Below are 15,094 nucleotides of genomic sequence, written 5' to 3' on the forward strand. Positions count from 1 at the left end.
CTTTATATATTTTTTTAAATAATTTAAGTAATATAATTTCATTTTATTTTAGCCAACTAAATCTATTTTCAATAACTTGGCAAAATTTAGGAAAATTGTAAGGATTTTTGTTTTATGACTTACATAAGCTACATAGCTGTATGTACCGATATCTTAAAAATGAAATCGAATAATGGTTAAAGTAGATAGAAGAAGTGACAAAACAAAAAAGTTTTTAAGGATATTTTGCATACGATTTTATTAGGTGAAGAAGGCAGAAAAATGTAAAGAACGGTATAATAATATTATACATATTTTCTTCAATTTGCTACAGAGGAAATCCCAGAAATTGATTGTATACTCCCGTAAGTAATTACTTTCATTCCCTAAAATAACATGTTTACTACACTGCTAATGTATATAATGTATATATATTTTTAGTGAATGCCGCATTTTCTTTAATAGCAGTCGTCAGGATTAAAATTTTTAATTTTTTTTCCTATTCCTTCCCGGTAATTATTTACAGCTTTCCAACCCTCTGATTTTCCTTATGGTGTTTTAGGAAATCAATAAGCTCTAATTCTCCAAATTTTAATAAATGTACAACAAATATATATTAACTTTAATAAACAAATTAGAAATGCATGTTAGACCTTTTATATTATAGGTATTTCAGGTCAAAAACAATAAGTCTCCTATACTTTCATTGCAATAAATTGAAAAAAAATATCATCTTGCGGCAAAGAATTCTTATGCAATAATTAAATTATGAGCTTAAGCGCTTTATCAATTAAAAAAAACAACACAATAACGATTGCGAAACCGAATGAGAATAATTGTATACTTTATAATATTGTAAATTGGCATTAATAGAACATATTATTATTTATTTATATCATATCTTATAGGACTGGCTAAAAGCCTTGTTAATTTCTCAATATTAAACAATCTGAAAATAACATAAAACCCATTAGCGCTTAGGACTAAAATGTGAATTACCGCATATTACGGCAATGATAAATCGTTATCGATTTATGCAAAATGATTGGTACGTGCTATTAGCCAATCACCCTGTAGAAATAATTGTAACATCTCATTTATTCATGTATTTTGAGTTGCATTCCTAATGTGACCTAAAAAATTATTTTGCAATTTTTTTTATAATTTTAATAATCATAATATATTCGAAGTTCCATCATCTCATGTATGGCAACTTTAAAATTACTATTTATTGGGCTAATTATAATATGTGGCGGCCTAAAAAATGAAATAAACGATGGTAGGCAAAAAACGAAATGAGCTTCTTACTCTAAAATCTATTCAGAAATAGTTATTCAGAAATAGAAATAGTAACTATCCCAGAAAACGATTCATGCTTTATATTTTTTTAATATATTTATTTAATACCAAAAATTATACCAACACTAAAATAAATATAGTTTAAAAAAATTATTCGACATGTTTAGAGATAGGATGCTTATGCATCCCTTTTCAAACCACAAAAATAAATAATTGTAATCCTCAAATAATACTCACAGTAAATCTTTGCTTTAGGCAGATTTCTATTTAAAATTCATCTAAAAAAATATCAGGTCATGGTATCACATTTCATACAAAAAACGATTTAGAATAAGAATAAACAAAACATCTGCAAAAATGTCTTAAGCCTTAAAGGGTTGCTTTACGTTCAAAGAGGGGTTGAAAAGTCATTAAGCCCAATCAATCAATGTCAAAACCTTTAAAATCTTAAACACACATTCCATTAAGTTCTTCGTCACGTTTAACAGTTTTTAACCCCTTTGACTCAAGCGTGATTTGCTTTAATTTTTGCATGGCTAAAATAAACAAATATAAAATTCTTTTAGAATACTATCTAAGCTGCAGATTTCGCAATATATATTTCAAAACTAAGACGTGTTGATTCATCCTGATGACCGTAAATTTTTAATTTCGTGTATATTTTTTTAATTACTCTTAATAAATTTCGATTAACTTGTTTCAGAAAGCGTAAAGAAAATACTGAAGCCACCTCACAAGGCGATTTACCAGTGGTCGGTCCACGTGGTATGGCTGAATTGCCTGAGGGGGCTACTCCTCCCGAAGACCAGCAAAGTTGGAGAGCGTATTACGAACATCCTTTAACCGCTGCAACTACCGCCATGCTAAACATAGGAGGAGGAGCAGAAGACCAAACCGCTACAATGGGACTAATTTATGAATATTATAAGTTGCCATCTCTGCCTACTGATAAGGATAAGTTAGCTGATCTTTGGCAGTAAGTTATTTAATTTATTTTGAATGCTCGAATTTTGCAGATGATAATATACAGGGTCTGCATAATTCTTATATTTTTTATGTATCTGTATATACTTCTTTTGACAGGCTAAAATTTCGAAGATTTATTCTATTAAAGGGGTTAGAGATACATTGCTAAATGGGGCGAGAAAATGCAAGAGGCTTAAATTTGGGGCGTTAAACGAGTCAACGACCACGATACGAATGCGAGATCATGCATGAGACTTCTACATCAAATAATGTTAAACCCTTAGTACAGGCCTTGATAGACAGAACAAACTTGAACTGGTTAAAAATAATATTATAATGTCACGCGAGATAAACGCTAAGGGCGCCCACACTATGAAATTCTTTACTTATTTTTCGCTTTACCTTAGATCTTTAACTTTGTCGTGTTACTTTAAACGTTAATTATGTATTATTTTTATTTCTTAGGGCTCGCTTAAATTAAACTTTAAACTCTAAAAATATATGTATATTGTATTAGTCAATATTTGGACTTTTAAAGAATGAACTTATGATTTCCAGGAAATTATCATTTTTTAATAATCTTGCAAATGCTTATCACTTGCTGTAAAAGACAAACTATACAGGGTGATTTTCAACCTATGCGCATAAACTTGAAATGGTAGATGAAGATCAATAATGAGAAAAAATTTAGTAAAATATTTTTGGTTTCCGAAATAAAGTTAAACAAATGTCAACAGAACGTGTATCAGACGAACTTATTTTGTTTATTAATAACTGATAGTAAACAAGTCATAATGTTTGGAATTTGTTGTTTGGAATCTTTAGCAGTACTTAGTTTGTTGGTGGCTGTGATCGTTTTCGATCGTTATTTTCACACGAACAAAATAAAAGCGTCAAATGTAATGGCGTTTCCCCGAAGATTTCCCCGAAGATATCACCCGAGACGTGGGGCTTTCTTACGTGTTATTCAGCGGGGTAGAGAAACTGGACAAGATGGAGGAGCTATTAGACCTAGGCACATTCTAAATCTGGAGGAGGATATTTTAGAAGTTATCGAAGAACAACCTGGAATTAGCACTAGGACAATTGCAGCGCGATTTGGAATATCGCAATCTACAAGTTGGCAAATTTTAAGGCACGAGTTGCTGTACCCGTTTCATGTGCAGAGGGTACAAGCCCTACTTCCAAGAGATTCGCCGCTTCGAGTACACTTTTGTTGGTTGTTACAACACCAGCAGTTAAGCCCAAACTTTACCATGAACATTTTAGTTACGGATGAGGCAAATTTTACGCGCAATGGAATTTTCAACTTTCATAACACTCATTACTGGGCTTTGGAAAATCCGCATATTACACGGAGAACGTACTTTCAACAACGTTTTTCTGTAAATGTATGGGCTGAAATCTGATTCCTTTTATTCTGGAAAATCGTTTGACTGATGCTCGGTATTTAGAATTTTTGCGCAACAATTTACCAGTGTTCCTTGAAAATGTGAATCTCAACGTTAGGCAGAACATGTGGTTTCTTCATGATGGTGCTCCACCACATTTTTCACGACCAGTGCGACATCATTTAGATCGTGTGTTTCCCGGACGATGGATAGGCCGTGATGGTCCAGTTGGGTGGCCCCCTCGCTCGCCTGATCTTAATCCATTAGACTTTTATTTGTGGGGTCATATGAAAACAATGGTGTATGTAAACGAAGTTGATACTGAGCAAGAGCTACGACATCGCATAAACGCTGCCAGTGACGCAATTCGCCTACAGCTTGGTTTGGCCCGTGCATGTACGTCTTCATGGATTCGACGAGCTCAAGTCTGTATCGAAAATAATGGAAACAACTTCGAACAGTTGCTTTAAATTAGTTTAAATTAAACACGTTAAAAAATACACGTTTTTTATTTAAAAAAATATGGATATCTCCAAAACTAAAAATATTTTACTACATGTTTTTTTCATTATTACTCATCAGCTATCATTTCCCAAGTTTATGCGCATAGGTTGAAAATCACCCTGTATACTACTGGAGATTTTCTAACTAATTATTCTACTTCACTTAGTGGATTTATTTATTTTTCGATCTATATATCCAAAAAATAATATGATAGATTTGTGCGCCTAAAATGAAATTGACTCGTAGATGTTTATAAAAACTTTTCTCGACTTAAAGTGCTTAAAACTTAAAATAAAATTGGCTGTAGACTATATATCAACTAAATTGTTATCGCGGGAACCAAAACTAAATTTTGAGTTTTCTGTTAAACCGAAAGAAGATTTAATGTTGTTTTGCGAAAAGAATAAGGAGGTATAGATCAAATAATATAAAACCAAAACGGTTAGATAGAAAAAAAGGATATAAAATATATGCGAATCTTTTTTAGAATAAAACGTCCCCAAGTAGAATTTATAGTCATTCGGGTCGTATCGCAGCGCTATTTATTACGACAAGCACAATAGGCTTAACGTAAAAAAATCTTTCTGAATAGCGGCTGTTGAATCTGAGTCGTTTGCATAATTTGTACGGATTTATTTTTGTATTTTAAATTGTGTGTATCATGTAGTATGCATTTGTTTTGAGATCTCTCCAGCTACGTAAACTACTCGTCTTTTGTATAAATGAATGATCTCATGAAATAAATGATAATTATAATAAATAAGCAAACACCTATTTTTTATATCCGAACAGATTTGCTTTTTAAACTAAAATAACTTATCTTCTTTCTATATCTCTATTCCTGTTATTGAGCTCTTGTGAAAAGTCTGAAACAATAGTTAATAGAGGGGACTACTATATTTGGTTAATAAAAATTAAACGCATTAATAAAAAAAAATAATGATGATTAAAAAATTATATCGGACACAGAATGTCACAATGGAGTAATGTAAAGCTTTAAACAAAATAAAATATATTTCTTAAATACTTAATTAAATATATTAAAATAAAAGAGATTTTGCCATCTTTGTAACACATAGCAAGAAGAAGCTTTTTTAAATTATTCTTACCTCGGCCATGCCATTTGCGAAATTGATTTATTTGCCAAATTTACTTAAAAATGCACTGAAAATAAGCATATCCCAAAATGCAAGATTTTTAAGCTAAAAGAATGCTTCATATTGGATAAAATTAACAAGGTTTTTAGAAATTGACTAAAATAATGGCAACAGTTACTTAACCAAAACCTTCTCACTATACCATATTTTTGCTACCTTAATTTTTAGTTAAATACTAATTTTTGGTTTTTTATTTATAAATAACGACCTAAGCCCATTTTATGCTGATAAACGGAACTGTTTAAAAAAAACAGGCACTGCCAAAGTATTTTACTCGATTTAATAATAAAATATTATGTTGATGCTAAGACCTGTTTCGTTTGAGCTCTACACCTCACCTCTTAACCCAATTAAATATTATAAATCAATAACATTAATTAAGATCATGCTTTTAATTTAAGAGCAGTATAAAAATCTTTTATAAAATAAACATTTAAAATTGTTTACGAAAATTGCCTTGTCACTATTTAATGATGAGAATTTTTCAGTTTAGTAATGCACATCCAACCTTACTTCATCTCCAATTTTTAAAAGTTATTAAAACGTTTTTGGAAGGTATCATAACAGTAAAAAACAAAATAGGCAAACTTTATAATAAAGTAACTGTGATTTTAATAAAACACGTTAGAAGTATATTCATGTTTAATACGTCATAAATAATAATTGTCCAGATTCTTGAGAGACTATTTTTTCACAAGAAAAAAATAAGAATAGCGTTTGTATTAATATATTGCTACAATATATTTTTTTAAAGCAATGTCATTCTAAATTATAGAAAATTTACCAGTTTTAAATAGACGACAAAACTAGAATTTCTAAAAAATAATAGAAGGAAAAGTAAACGCATAAAATCAAAAGTATTTATTATTCATTTTATTAAATTTGTTAATATTGATCATTTATGATATAACAGAAGATTATTAACCATTATCCAACTCTAATAAAATGAATAAATTAACTCAAATGAATGTTAAATCAGGGCCATTTTATGTTTCTAATAATTGTTGTATATCAAAGAAAAAAAAATTTAGGATGAAAATGTTTCAATCTGGGTTTTTTCAAGTTTCCAGGCGAGTCAAAAATAGTAAATATTAATTAGTAATTTTTGAATAATCGCTTACTAAGAATCGTTGAAAAAAAAACCAATGAATATATATGTCTTTTTTAAGTCGATTAAAATATTACTAAAGATATACACATTGCAAAGTAATATTGATTAATAATGTAACTATATGTAACAGCACAAAGAATCTAGCTTTCGATCTTAAGACCTTTTTTTGTAAAAAAGCGTAGCTTGATTTAATACATCATTTTTCACCGTAAGATTACCTCATTATTAATAAATAAGATTGAATCTTCACGTACCCAATTTGTCTATGTTAAAGGTTCTTGTTGCGTGTAATATCTTAAATATTCTTTACCGAATTTACATAATGCAATATATTATTGATACCACTTTATTTTGTCTAATGCATCATTTAGTGTTGCGTGATGATTACATTTTCTTTATGATCATTTTGTAGTATCTTTATTTTAAATTATCAAACCTAAGAATTCTACAAATAAACTTAATTAATATTGCGAATATTTTATACACTTTAAGGTGCTTCAAAAGGTGCTTTTAGGGCTTCAAAAGTAAAAATTACTATAGTTTATTGTCATGTCTCACTAGAAAAGGGTTCACACATCCTCTGTGAACACCAAAATAAAATCTTATTGAATAGCGGTATCTTATTTACATTTTGCCCCTTTCCGGTCAATAAATTTTATATATTGAACAGTTAAACAGTTACTTTAAATATACTGGAGATGGTATGAATATTTAAATGTAAAACTAACATTCGTTTAAAATCTCACGACTAACTCATCTTGTCTACCTCGGAGGTCTTATAATTTGTAAGGGTTTCACTTGATACTATCAGTATCACGTTACTATGCAGATTCAAGATAAGTATTTTAATAAAAGGGATTAAAAATACATATGTAAGATATTGTACCAACGGGGAAGCCCCTCTGGGAAGTAGGTATAGTAGTATACAGGGATTTAAATTTAATCATTACGGTGCCTTAACTTATTTTGATTTATTGCGGGATAAAAATATTTGCTCGACTTTTTTCCGACCTTTTTTTGGATTAGGTTTTACTATCAAAACAAATTTTGACGGGAATTTTTCAGTATTTAGAGTAATATTTTACGTGGCTTACATTATTATTGTGCATAGTTTACGCACGTTAATTTTTAAAATAAAAATTAAACGATAGCATTGCCAAAAAAACATACTAAATTATGAAGGTTATATATAAATAATAATAATACCACCGAACCCATAAATATATTTGCACAATTTTAAGAAAAATACTTACAATATCCACCTTAATAAATAAACAAAATTTTCATTATAATGCCCGTTAAATATTCAGTCCTATCTTGTATAGAAAAATAATGACATTATTGTTTAAGGTTTTAATACATATAAGAATTTTTATGTTATTTAGAAAATTGTTAACAACCTTGATGCACATATAATAGATCCTTCCTCAGTGTCACGAAATAATTTACATTTAAAGTTTTTATATGATATCTATAAATTCTGTGTTGCTCAAAACAGTGTTCTAAATCTGTTTTTAACAATCGGTATCAGTATACAAAACATCAAACTAAATATTTTTTTTAGATCTAAAAACATCTCTATAATTCTGCTGAAAACTCATCTTCCCTATAGATCTCATAACTTTCTTTTGTGCCATAAATACGTTTTGAGTGTCCTTTGTACTTCTACCACAGAAAATGTAAATATACATCAACAAGCTGATTGCAAGATTGAAAATTTTTATAATAGTCATTTCTTGTGTTTTTTTAATCATATTTTTACTAAAAACTCAAATCATATAGCATCGAGTTCCGCTTTTTTTAACAGTCTTTAAATATAATCAGGCCATTCTAAATATTGATCAATATTTATACCTACTTTTTTATTATTTAGAATGCAGCACTACGTACTATATCTAAAAGTTTTGTCGTTCCTTTTTTCGAAATAGTATGATGTTGATTTTTTCATTATTTAAAATAAGTTTGATTTAAGTAAAACAGTTGTTAGCTTTTCGAAGAATATTACTTCTGTCTGTTATGTTTTGTATATTATAACCACCAACTAATAGGTTAGTATTATCAGTATAACATGACAAACTTTTCGATGTTCGATCTACTATGGACAAAAATTACAGAAAAAATAATGTACTTTCCTGATGAGCTGTACCTGTTTTGTAGATCAGAGAAATATCTTATCCCACATTTCTTATATCTGTTTTGTTTTTCTTGTTATAAATATGGCTAAAATAACTTTAGCGAAATACCTATAACATTTCAATTTGTAAAAAAAATTGTACAACATACAATCAAAATCCCAGACAGATGCCGAGAGCTAGTTCTTTCTCTAAATATCTCAAAATTGCAGTGAATTGAAAGGTTGCTGCCTCAGTTAATTTACCCTCTATACAGGGTGTTTCAGAACTATGGGATCAAACTTCTAGGGGTTGTTCAGTGCAACAGTAGAATCCATTTGAGTATAGGAACCCATGTCCAGAAATGTGTCACTACGCCACTACGGCCCTAAGATGCGTTTAAATTTAGAAAAAATATTAATTACCTAAATAGGATCTAATGCATTTATTTTTACCTTTTGTATATGATACCATCACAACAATTGTTCAAAATGTCTTTCTCCAACCTCAATACACCGATTTAAACGCCGCACATAATTTCGGCGGACTACACTAAAAATTTGATCCTCGTTTTGAATGATTTCAAATGCTGCTGTTATTCGTCCAATTAAGTCTAGCTCTGATTCTACTGGAGTTTCGTAGACTAAAGACTTTACATGTCCTCACAAGAAAAAATCGAGCAACGTTAAATAGGGTGACCTAGGAGGCCAAGAAACTGCTCCACCTCTGGCAATCCAACGGTGCTCAAACCTCTGAGCCAAATACTCACGTACTTGTACAGCAAAGTGAGCCGCCGCTCCATCATGCTGAAACTACATTTGCTGTCTAACGTTTAGTGGAACATTTTCAAGGAGCTCTGGGAGAACTTCCTCCAAGAAACGCAGATAAATAGGTCCTGTTAACCGTTTCGGTAGAAGGTATGGCCCAATTAAATAATCATCAACAATGCCTGCCCCTACGTTGACAGACCAACGATTCTGATGTGTTCTTGGAAAAATTGCATAAGGATTTTCTTCGTCCCAAACATGGCTATTCCTACTATTAAAAATACCGTCTCTTGTGAAAGAGGTTTCATCCACAAAACATATCGTAAAAAATTTGGTTGTGCAATGATGTGATCCAGAAGCCATCGACAAAATTGAACTCTAGGATGATAATGGGCTGCAGTCATACCTTGAACTTTCTGGAAGTGGTAGAATGGAGTTGTTGCTCGTGTAGTACCCGCCAGACAGAAGCGTTACTCGTATTCATATTCTTAGCGACGTCACGTGTGCTATTTCATGGTTCATCGGCAACTCGCTGAATCACCTCTTTTTCAAATTCGACCGTTCTTACGGTTCGAGCAACACCAGTATCATGCATCTTGGTCTTAAACATGCCTGTTTCTTCGAGCCGCCGATGAACCGCAATAAACTTTTTGTATCCAGGATGCTGTCGTTCGGAATAACGTTCATGATACAAATGTGATGCTGCTCGTGCATTGCAGTTTGTTGCTCCATATGCCAAATGCATATCCGCCAATTCTTGATTGGTAAAGTTTTCCATTAGCAATAAATGTTTAAAAATTGTAAGCTATAAAATTTTTAAACATGACATTGAGAATTGACATTGATAAGCGTTGATTTTAAACAATTGTGGTTATGGTATCATGTACAAAAGGTAAAAATAAATGCAGCAGATCCTATTTAGGTAATTAATGTTTTTTATAAATTTTAACGCGTCTTAGGGCCGCAGTGGCGTAGTGACGCATTTCCGGACATGGGTTTCTATACTCAAATGGATTCTTCTGTTGCACTGAACAACCCCCAGAAGTTTGATCCCATAGTTCTGAAACACCCTGTATACATGTATATATAGAACTATGATTTTATTTGCTTAGCATAGTTTTAGCCTAGAATGATTATAAGGATGAATCTTATTAGTATATTCAAGTGTCTCTAGCTTATCGAATAATTCCGTTATATTGAACGTTAGATAAGATATACTGATTTGCAATTTCCTTTTGAGTCACAAACTAAAGAAATATCGTTGCTTTTGTTTCTATTACTGAATATTTCATTACAAATTGTCCACATGTATTTGGATTTATTATCTGAACTTTGCAATCACAGCCCATCGATCTTGACTTTTTTATTAGATTATCATAATCTTTTTTAACATTTTTGTACTCTCCTATAAAAGGATCATATAGGTCATATAGAGAACAGCAGATCTAGGTAATCGTTTTTTGCAATCTATGAGATCGGGATTATCTTTATAAAACCGTTTTCTTCTTATTTTTATTGACTCACTTTAGAGAACAATATAAACAAGCAGTGAGCTATGATATCTATGTATCCATATCCAAGATATCCAATGTATTTCCCTATAGGTTTATATCACTCCACACACTATATTTTTTCTAAGACAGAATAATTGATATTGCATTACAAAATATTACTTTTTCGGCTTTGATGACATTTAACACAAACATAGTGCCTATAAAACTATCCAAATCTTAAACCATTCTTGTATTAGAAACGAGACAAATCGAGACACACAGTCAAATTTTGATATAGATTGTAGCATCGACAAAGGGACTCCTCTTTAAATAAGTAAAAAATCAATTGGTGTAAGAATTGAAAATAAAACCCTTACATTTCTTATCAAATCTTTAAAGTTATATATAAATACAGGGTGGGTCGCGAGGAACGCACTAAACTTCAGGTGAATATTGTACACATGAAAATAATTTTTAAAAAGCCTATATGTTCTTATGCGATTCTCATTTGTTCTCAAAATATACTAATTACAAATAATCTAAATTTCCTACATTTACCAAGTTTTAATTATAGCGCTGTTTTAACAAACGTTCAAAAATACCGCCATTAATCTCTAAACATATTCTACTTCGTCTGCCAATGGCGCTTGTTGTTTTTCTAAGTGATTCACGTCTTTCTTTCACAAACACAAATTAGAAACTCTTCGTCCAAATATTGCTTGACCTCAGGAGCGAAATATACGGGAGCTCGATCGTGCTGATAATATATTGGCATTCTGATGTTAAGGGGTTGAGAGATTGAGAAGTTCCTCTAACAATGCTTTTTACTCATTTCGCAAAAGAAAAATAAGTAGTTCTACCCTGCGAGACAATTTTCTAAAATGTGTCTGCCAACTAAATAACTATCGACCATACTATACTATATACGTTTACCGAAAAATTGTGCTGAAAATTTGTTTCGATTGTTGCGTGTGGATTTTCGTCTGACCATATATGAGAGTTATGGGTATTACTGATGACATCACGGGTGAATTTGCTTAATCGGTAAAAAGTATGCGCGATACAACAGGATGATTATTATTTATCTTACCACAAAATCGCATACGCCTAACATAATCTTCCGGTTTTAGGTTGTAGGTACTCTACCCGTATGTACATGGTATGGATATAATCCTTGCTCGTGAAGTATGTTGATTACTCTGTTCTGTGGAATCACCAATTGAGTAGTAATTCTTCGCGAGCTGGTCTCTGCATTATCATCTACCAAATTCAGAATATTTTCTACTTTTTCTAAACCTTCCTTGAGTTCAGATATTATGTTATAGGGTAAGTCCGGGATAGTTGGCTCACTTTTTTAAAAAATGACATAAAATAAAAATCCAAAAGTTAATCAAACCAAAGAAAAGAGATTTAACATAAGCATTTATTCCAGTTAACGTCAAAAGTAACATTTAAAGAAAAACTAAAAAATCTAACTCTACAAACAGTTTTAATAAGCCGAATGGGCCAACTCTCCCAGGTGCTATGGGTTATAGTTGGCTCGCCCATACTGGGTGAGACGGCCCATTAAAAAAACTTAATTTAATATCGCTTTTTTGATAAAATTTTGCCACCTAGGTCACAGAGACTCAAATATTTAGAGCAGCTTTCATGGAACCACCTTGTGCAGTGAATACATTGAATCCAGTCATCAGTTTTAGTTGTAAGTTTGTATATCTCGCCACATCCAAGGCATTCTGTAAAAACGTCTTCTTGTGAGCAATCCTCAGATTCGGAAACATACTCGTCTGATGTGTCAGTATCTGTGGATGAGTCGTCTTTATTTAATTTTTTAAGTTTTCTCGCTCTTAGTTTTTGGGTGGTTAGGTTTAATTTATTTTTCCCTTTTATGTTTTTAGTTTGTTCCTTTACACATAAATCATTTGACCCATCATCATTATTTTTTTGTTTTTGCTTGTTTATAATAGTTGTATTTTTTTTAATTTCTTTTTTCTTTTCTTTGTCCTTCTTACGCGCGTTAGCCAATTTTTGTTTTTGAATATTTTCCGGAGATGTTAGGACGCAAGCTACCTGTTTTGCTCTTTTTCGTGCATTTTCAATATTAGCTGATGTGCTTGGAACAGGCGAAAATTTGTTTAACAGTGTTCCGGGTGTGTCCTGATTTTGATTTTCATCACGTTCCGATGGTATGTTATTCAAGCCTGACGTTGACGTGGATGGTATTGCTTGTTCTTGTATTGGCATTTGATCTTCATCATTATTGGCTCTATTTGCATCGCATTATTAACTGTTGCCGTATTATCTAAAAATGTTTTTTTTTATAAATGAATAAAAATACGTTTGTTAGAAGGACTTACCCAAATTTATCATTTCCTCTTCAGATCCCAAATATGCGTACTCTGGTATTGCTGAAGGATTAAACGGACAAACACCTGTTGACCTAAAAGCCGATACACCATTCTCAACTGTCGCAGCTTTTGACCACGCCTTAGATAGCAGCTAACCAAATTGTAACCGGTTAATTTTCCTAGTTGGATTTGTTCTAATAAATGTGTTGCAAGCATTATTAAACAAAGCTTTAAGGCTTAAAAAAACATCTATCTAAAGGTTGGAGAAACTGTGTGGTATGACTAGGCAGGCAAAGAGGAATAATACTATGTTCATCAGCGTATTCAAGCATCTCTGATGAGCTGCAATGGCTAGCATGCCCATCCAGTAAAAGTAGAACTTTTTTTTGCGGTTTACGTGGTATAAATTGATTTTTTAGCCAAGCAAACGTTATATCAGTGTTAATGTAAGCTGATTTTTCATTCATATAAACAGTGGAGCCAGGGGGCATTCTATCTTCAAACTCAGCTTTTTTATTTTTCCCCTTGAATATACAAGTAGATGGTATGTAATAACCTTCTGCATTACAACATGATATTACTGTTATGGTTTCTCCCTTCTCTGAAGCAGTAACTGCAGCAACATTTTTTGAGCCTTTTGTAGCAATAACATAACCAGGTTTATTATTTAATTGTAAGCCCGTTTCGTCCATATTAAATATGTGACCAGCTTTGTTCATTATTTCTCCTTCGTTTAATGTGGTTTCAAGTAAATTAAAATACACAGAAACATCTGTCTTATTCATTCCTTTACAACGGGCTAGTGACACCCCTTCAGCTTTTCTAACACTTAGGTCGGGGTTTCGTTTTAAGAACATAGTTAACCAATCATACCCAGCCAGTTTTTTCTCCCTATTAAATGTGTGTTTAATTTTCAACTGCTCTGCCAAGTTAAATGCCATTGCTCTGACGCATTCACGAGTTGGTGCAAATCCATGTTTCTGTAATTTCTGGATATGTAGTTTAATTTTTTTCTCATTTTCGATACCAAGAACACAAGGTGGACCAAGAGCTCGTTTCTGGAAATCATTGTTTTTGAAGCGCCTGCGAAATGTTGGTGGTGGAATGGTGGAAAAATTATTTTTGTTTTCTGGGATAGATGGCCCATGGGCCAACTAACCCATTTAGTAGTTGGGCCATCTATCCCAAAAGTTAGGGTGTGAGATGGCCCACTAAATATTTCCTAAGATTTATTAAATTTTAGAGGTACGGGTGCATTAACATAACCTCAAAAATGCATAAACCCAAAATGAGTAATAAAAACTTGAAAAAAAAATTTTTCGGAAAAAAACCATACTTTTAAGGTTAAATATTTTTAATGCTTGTAAAATATTTTTTTTAGCAAAACATACCTTAAAGTGTAGAAAAAAACGCAAACCTGGATCACGATATATACAGCACGTTGAATAGGATGTGTCTAAAGCTACAGTGCCGTCAAAATCAAATATATTTAGAAAATATTAGAAAGAGCCATCTCACCCGGCGGGCCATCTCTCCCAGAATTATCCTAGTAATAAGCAGAGTTGCGGTCAAGAAAAGTTTGTTAAATTAAAAACTCTGATAAATACGTTTTTGTCCAGATTTCTCCTAATAATCCCTATAATTATTAATCGGATAAGAACATATGAGCTTTTTTAAAATTATTTTCAGCTGTACAATACTTGATTTTGGCGCGTTTTTCCTGAGTCGCCCTGTTGTTTTTCATCACTTTCATACCTGCATTTGCTACTTTTTGATTTATACTCATAGAAAAAAATTTTTTTTTATTTTAAAATAGGGTGCCATGAGTGCATTGGAAAGTTTTAATTTTTTAATCAAGTAATCACGGAAAAATAGTTTTCATTGCATTTTATGACTTACATTTTTTACGTGCCTATTTACAACGTCCCAAACCATTAATTATGTCATTTGCTTTATTTTTTTAACTAG

General features: G+C 31.7%; 1 protein-coding gene across 3 annotated transcripts in view; it reads left to right on the forward strand.

Annotated features, from left to right (window-relative positions):
- LOC126748214 (protein grainyhead) overlaps positions 1-15,094 on the forward strand; it is a 220,459-nt gene that overhangs the window by 184,324 nt on the left and 21,041 nt on the right. For all 3 annotated transcript variants that reach the window (XM_050457294.1, XM_050457295.1, XM_050457296.1), the window contains exon 3: positions 1,982-2,254. In XM_050457294.1, the coding sequence (XP_050313251.1) occupies positions 1,982-2,254 (273 nt within the window). The remainder of the gene's footprint in view (positions 1-1,981; positions 2,255-15,094) is intronic.

The sequence above is a fragment of the Anthonomus grandis genome, chromosome 22 (genome assembly GCF_022605725.1).
Source record: "Anthonomus grandis grandis chromosome 22, icAntGran1.3, whole genome shotgun sequence".
Taxonomy (NCBI): Eukaryota; Metazoa; Arthropoda; class Insecta; order Coleoptera; family Curculionidae; genus Anthonomus; species Anthonomus grandis.